The sequence below is a fragment of the Hippoglossus hippoglossus genome, chromosome 5 (assembly GCF_009819705.1).
Source record: "Hippoglossus hippoglossus isolate fHipHip1 chromosome 5, fHipHip1.pri, whole genome shotgun sequence".
NCBI lineage: Eukaryota > Metazoa > Chordata > Actinopteri > Pleuronectiformes > Pleuronectidae > Hippoglossus > Hippoglossus hippoglossus.
The window spans coordinates 546,458-552,791 of NC_047155.1; the positions used below are offsets into that span (position 1 = coordinate 546,458).

The window sequence follows — 6,334 nt, forward strand, 5'->3', positions numbered from 1 at the left end:
GCCCATCACACGATGGTCCTGGTTACGGTTGCTAAGCTGTCAGTGGACAGTCAGGGGGAGGGGCTTTAAATGATGGTGATGTATGTGAACGTAAGGGATCAAGACAAATCATGTCATAAAAACATGAATGTAAACAATGTAATCATTGTTTTAGTATCGTTAATCTCAACAGGAACGTTTATATAATATTGAAAATGTTTGAGTCAGTTATTGAATCTGTCCAGCAGGGGGCAGTCAGCGTGATCAGTCGCTTACAGGAAGCTGATAATATAAGCTTACCAAAATAAAATTCTAATGTATTTAACTTCCTGAGCTCAGGGTGAAGAGTGGAAACAATTTGTCCTGGGGGGGGCGCTACAGGTGTAATTAATCTATCCCCTGAAACAGCAGCTCTCCTTTGATTGGCAGATAGAAGTGACTCGCTATTCACTGACCTGCTTTATGCTCATTAATATGAATGTAGAACACTTTATTTACTGTTTCCATGGAAACATTTCATCACTACCGTTAAAGAAGACACTTTTCTAGTTTTTACAGAAAAACTTTTTTTTATTTTCTGGTTCAAACGTCACGATATTATCTCAAGTTGTTTTAATGATTGAAAACTATTTCATTTTCTTAAATTGTTCTCATTTGTTTGAAAAACAATAAAAACAATAACCACAAAAAACCTTCATTCATTCTTTCTAAAGACGTCTCTGCGTCATTTAATAACAAAACATTTTGAAATAACACTTTCTTTAACCGGCTCATTTGACATGTTAAACCGTTTTAGTCATTCGATGTTGTCATGACGACAAACACCAAGTCAGTGATTCTATTTTAACGACTGCAGCTTTATTGAAAGTTCTTTAATAAACAGGAAACGATTTACACAGTGACGGCAAAGCGATGAGGCGGCCATCTTGTCGGTCACTTCTTCTTCTTGTATCTGATGGAGGGAACAGAGCGTTTCCATCATGTCACAGAAAAAAGGACGTAAACAACGTCAGCTGGTGGGAAATCTTACAATAAAATATGTTTATTTTACACTTAATGGGAGCGTAGTGCATTATGGGATATATTGATCAGGTAGTGACCATTGGTTGTAAGCTACTTTTCACAGTGCATTATGGGAAAATATAATGAATTAGTGAGACACTTTGACAGAGACGATGTGAAACTCACCTGGAGCCACCAGGACACTTCCTGTCCATGCCCAACCGCTTCCTGTCCGCAAAGGACGGTCTGTAGACAGGTACAGACAGTTAGACAGAGTTGAGACAGAAAGGTAGAGTCTAGACAGACAGGTACAGACTGTCTCACCCAGCTCTGTAGTGTTTCAGATTCTTTCCGCTCGTGTTGGTCAGTTCTTTATCAAAGGCCGACTTCCTGCCTCCTTTTCCAGGTTTCTGATTGGCTGCTCAAACAGGAAGATGTTTATACGTTTATATATTTATCATATGTTTATATATTTATCAGTATCAATATTTGTGTTTATCTTTTTGACCTTTGATCGGCGTCTCGTCTTCTGCCATCGCTCTGGCTCTCTTTGGTCGTCTCTCTCTCTTGGCCGCCCGCTCAGCGAACATCTGAGCTTTTAAAATCTCGAACTGAGTGCGCTCCTCAGGCTGAGAGACACGAGGACACGTTAACGATAATGAGACATGAGGGCACGTCAACAATTCATTTCATTATTATTGTGGATTATAATTGTTATTAAATCATTACCGTCAGGTCTTTCTTTTTTCCGTCTTTCAGAAACTTCTGTCTCTTCTTTTTTCCTCTGAGAGCGATGTCGAACTCCTGCAGAGCTTTAGACACTGAAAACGACAACAGTATAAATACTACACACAGTACTACAGTGTAGTAATACTACTACTACTACTCACCGCGACTCTGTTTTCTCTCTTGTTGAGTTTGAAACCAAACTCTCTGTGATTGACAGTCAGAGGCGGAGCCATCGAGACGTTTCTGAGCCACACTCAACTACACACACACACACACACACACACAGTTAAATAATTAATAAACCACATGTTAATGTTCTATAAAAACTAATATTTAGATTTCTTCTTCGTGTCTGTTAAAGATTCTACTTTAAATGTTTGAAGAATCTACTTGAACTTGATTTCCCTCCAGTTCTTGAAAGTGGTTTGTTTAGTAACATGTTAAAACCCGTTCGGAACAAACAGAGATAAATGTGCAGTTTCCCAGCCGGAGTCTGGTTCACCTCCCGCGGCCTCTACGAGAGAAATCATCAATCAAGAGAAAGAACCTTTAAAATGTACAAATCCTTACTGCGAATACTGCTGCTACAGTCAGACAGTGAACTGATGTGAAGGAGAAGCTCTGTGAAGTGTCAGAGTGATGTCATGGCCAGTTCAGTTAGACTGTCAAAGGGTGAGTTCAGTTGTGTTCAGGTGAGTTCAGGTGTGTTGAGGTGAGTTCAGGTGTGTTGAGGTGTGTTCAGTTGTGTTCAGGTGAGTTCAGTTGTGTTCAGGTGAGTTCAGTTGTGTTCAGGTGAGTTCAGGTGTGTTGAGGTGAGTTCAGGTGTGTTGAGGTGAGTTCAGTTGTGTTCAGGTGAGTTCAGTTGTGTTCAGGTGAGTTCAGTTGTGTTCAGGTGAGTTCAGTTGTGTTCAGGTGAGTTCAGTTGTGTTCAGGTGAGTTCAGTTGTGTTCAGGTGAGTTCAGTTGTGTTCAGGTGAGTTCAGTTGTGTTCAGGTGAGTTCAGTTGTGTTCAGGTGAGTTCAGTTGTGTTCAGGTGAGTTCAGTTGTGTTCAGGTGAGTTCAGTTGTGTTCAGGTGAGTTCAGGTGTGTTCAGGTGTGTTCAGGTGTGTTGAGGTGAGTTCAGGTGTGTTCAGGTGTGTTCAGGTGTGTTGAGGTGAGTTCAGGTGTGTTGAGGTGAGTTGAGGTGAGTTCAGGTGTGTTGAGGTGAGTTCAGGTGTGTTAAGGTGTGTTCAGTTGTGTTCAGGTGAGTTCAGGTGTGTTGAGGTGAGTTCAGGTGAGTTCAGTTGTGTTAAGGTGAGTTCAGTTGTGTTAAGGTGAGTTCAGTTGTGTTAAGGTGAGTTCAGTTGTGTTGAGGTGAGTTCAGTTGTGTTGAGGTGAGTTCAGGTGTGTTGAGGTGAGTTCAGTTGTGTTCAGGTGAGTTCAGTTGTGTTCAGGTGAGTTCAGGTGAGTTCAGGTGAGTTCAGGTGTGTTGAGGTGAGTTCAGTTGTGTTAAGGTGAGTTCAGTTGTGTTAAGGTGAGTTCAGTTGTGTTAAGGTGAGTTCAGTTGTGTTAAGGTGAGTTCAGGTGTGTTGAGGTGAGTTCAGGTGTGTTCAGGTGAGTTCAGTTGTGTTCAGGTGAGTTCAGTTGTGTTCAGGTGAGTTCAGGTGAGTTCAGTTGTGTTCAGGTGAGTTCAGTTGTGTTAAGGTGAGTTCAGGTGTGTTCAGGTGAGTTCAGTTGTGTTCAGGTGAGTTCAGTTGTGTTCAGGTGAGTTCAGGTGTGTTCAGGTGAGTTCAGGTGAGTTCAGGTGTGTTCAGGTGAGTTCAGGTGTGTTCAGGTGAGTTCAGGTGTGTTCAGGTGTGTTCAGGTGAGTTCAGGTGTGTTCAGGTGAGTTCAGGTGTGTTCAGGTGTGTTCAGGTGAGTTCAGGTGTGTTCAGGTGAGTTCAGGTGAGTTCAGGTGAGTTCAGGTGTGTTCAGGTGAGTTCAGGTGTGTTCAGGTGAGTTCAGGTGTGTTCAGGTGTGTTCAGGTGAGTTCAGGTGTGTTCAGGTGAGTTCAGGTGTACCTTGGCCTCAGATGCAGCCAGCTCTCTCTCTTCTCTCTCCAGCCTCATCACAGCACCAACGTCTTTTTCGATTTTCGAGATCAAATCTCTGAACTTCAGGATCACCTCTGGGCGAGAGACACGCAGAGAGGGGGAGAAGGTGAGTCACAGCTCACCTGAGAAACTTCAACAGGTTCACTCCTGTTACCTTCCTGAACTACCAACCGGCTCTGTCTATTTCCTGGACACAGTGCAGTCTCTCTGACCTGTCTGTCTCTCAGGTGAGTGTACCTGGTGGCAGGACTCGAGCTTTCACGATGTTCTTGGCTGATTTCACCACTTCCTTCAACATCTTCCTCTCAGACTCTCCGACCAGAGACACGGAACGTCCAGAGCGACCGGCTCTCGCCGTTCGACCAACACGGTGGACGTAATGTTTGACCGTGGACGGCATGGTGAAGTTTATCACCTGAGAGACAGACAGGTAGAGACAGACAGGAGCATGTGTGAGAGAGAGAGATGTGGTATGTTCAGACTCAGTTTTAATAAAAGCAGATGTCTGTAGAAATCAATGGTAACCATGGTAACAGTTAACACATGTAACTACAGAGACAGGTAAATTACCATGGTAACCTGGTAACTAGCGACTGACGCAGGTAAGTCTTTAATAACTGTACAGTTACATGGTGACCTGATAACACATTTGTTCTTCTGTAAGAACCCTGTAGAGATTCTACAAGAACGTACTGGTTCCTCAGAAGAACCTTCTTGGTTCTCCTGTAGTAACTATTAAGAGACATGACTCTCACCGTCTTCACTCCACCAATGTCCAAACCTCTGGCTGCAACATCTGTCGCCACCAAGATATCGATCTGTTCATCTTTAAAACGCCTGAGAACACGGAGAACAAGAACCAAGAGGGTAAATACATGGAAGAGAGGTTCTGGATATTGTGTGTGTGTGTGTGTGTGTGTGTGTCTGTGTGTGTCTGTGTGTGTACCTGAGGTTCTCCAGCCTCTGGCTCTGGCTCAGTTCTCCATGCAGTTCTCCGACATTCAGTCCCATCAGACCCAGCAGGATATGAAGTCTATGAGCCTGTTTCCTCGTCTGAGTGAACACCATCACGTGATCCTGGAACGTCCGAGTCAGAAGAGCTAACACAACAAACAGCCGTCATTAAGAGAGCTGCAGTTCTATGAGTAGTACTTCAGTGGCACTGCAGTTCTATGAGTAGTACTGCAGACCGAGTACCTACCGGACACCACCGCCTCTCGGTCGCCCTCTCTGTTCGGTCGGATTCTGACAAACTCTTGTCGTAGGAACGGAGCCACATCAGTATTGCTGTTAACAAAGATCCTGATTGGCTGCTTCAAAGAAACCGCTGCCAGGTCTTTCACCTGGAAACGAGGGTCACATGACAAACAGTGATGCAACTGGGGACACTGGTCACATGACGCACACAGCTGGGGGCCCAGGTCACATGACAGAGGTGTGAGTGCGTACCTCGTCCGTCATGGTGGCAGAGAACAACATGGTCTGTCTGTTGTAGGAACACAACCTGATGACCTCCTTCATCTGCTCCTCAAAGTACTCGTCCAACATCCTGAACGATCACAGGCACACAGGTGAGTATGTTGGACGATGGCTTGTAAGCCTGTGATGACGTGTCAGTGTTTACCTGTCAGCCTCGTCCAGGATCAGGATCTCAATGTGAGAGAGCTCAAAGCTCGGTGTGTTGTGCAGGTGATCGATCAGTCGACCGGGTGTGGCAATCAGGACGTCTGGCCCCGCCCTCAAAGCCACCTCCTGAGACTTCAGGTCCAAACCACCTGCAGACAAAACCCAGACAGGTCACCCGAGTCCAGAGGCAGAACCAGTAACATGTCAGTAACGTTTCGTACCAACAGCCAGGCAGGTGGTGATGGAGGTGAACTGGGCCAGCTGACGAGCCACAGAGTGAACCTGGATACCCAACTCCCTGGTCGGAACCAGAATCAAGACCCGGGTCACCTGGGACGTCCTCGGCTTGTAAACCAAACGCTCCAACACTGGCAGCATGAAGGCGGCCGTCTTCCCTGAGGACAGAACATTTCATATGAATGAATGTGGTTCCAGTGTGGTTGAGTGTGGTGAACTGGTTCCAGTGTGGTGAACTGGTTCCAGTGTGGTGAACTGGTTTCAGTGTGGTGAACTGGTTCCAGTGTGGTGAACTGGTTCCAGTGTGACGAACTGGTTCCAGTGTGGTTGAGTGTGGTGAACTGGTTTCAGTGTGACGAACTGGTTCCAGTGTGGTTGAGTGTGGTGAACTGGTTCCAGTGTGGTGAACTGGTTCCAGTGTGGTGAACTGGTTTCAGTGTGGTGAACTGGTTCCAGTGTGGTGAACTGGTTTCAGTGTGACGAACTGGTTCCAGTGTGGTTGAGTGTGGTGAACTGGTTTCAGTGTGGTGAACTGGTTCCAGTGTGGTGAACTAGTTCCAGTGTGGTGAACTGGTTTCAGTGTGACGAACTGGTTCCAGTGTGGTGAACTGGTTTCAGTGTGACGAACTGGTTCCAGTGTGGTGAACTGGTTTCAGTGTGACGAACTAGTTCCAGTGTGGTGAACTGGTT

The 6,334-nt window shown here is 45.5% G+C and overlaps 1 protein-coding gene across 1 annotated transcript in view; it reads right to left on the bottom strand.

The window, feature by feature from the left end:
• Positions 1-815: 815 nt before the first annotated feature.
• The window catches only part of ddx27 (DEAD (Asp-Glu-Ala-Asp) box polypeptide 27), a 10,333-nt gene continuing 4,814 nt past the window's right edge, over positions 816-6,334 (bottom strand). Inside the window, exons 8-21 of the mRNA XM_034586673.1 lie at positions 5,629-5,802; positions 5,406-5,556; positions 5,231-5,330; positions 4,983-5,124; positions 4,728-4,881; positions 4,537-4,618; positions 4,019-4,196; positions 3,749-3,855; positions 1,872-1,968; positions 1,711-1,802; positions 1,490-1,610; positions 1,306-1,399; positions 1,168-1,227; positions 816-931 (exon numbers count right to left, since the gene is read on the bottom strand). Coding sequence (XP_034442564.1) covers positions 913-931; positions 1,168-1,227; positions 1,306-1,399; positions 1,490-1,610; positions 1,711-1,802; positions 1,872-1,968; positions 3,749-3,855; positions 4,019-4,196; positions 4,537-4,618; positions 4,728-4,881; positions 4,983-5,124; positions 5,231-5,330; positions 5,406-5,556; positions 5,629-5,802 — 1,571 coding nt within the window. The 3' untranslated portion in view covers positions 816-912. The remainder of the gene's footprint in view (positions 932-1,167; positions 1,228-1,305; positions 1,400-1,489; positions 1,611-1,710; positions 1,803-1,871; positions 1,969-3,748; positions 3,856-4,018; positions 4,197-4,536; positions 4,619-4,727; positions 4,882-4,982; positions 5,125-5,230; positions 5,331-5,405; positions 5,557-5,628; positions 5,803-6,334) is intronic.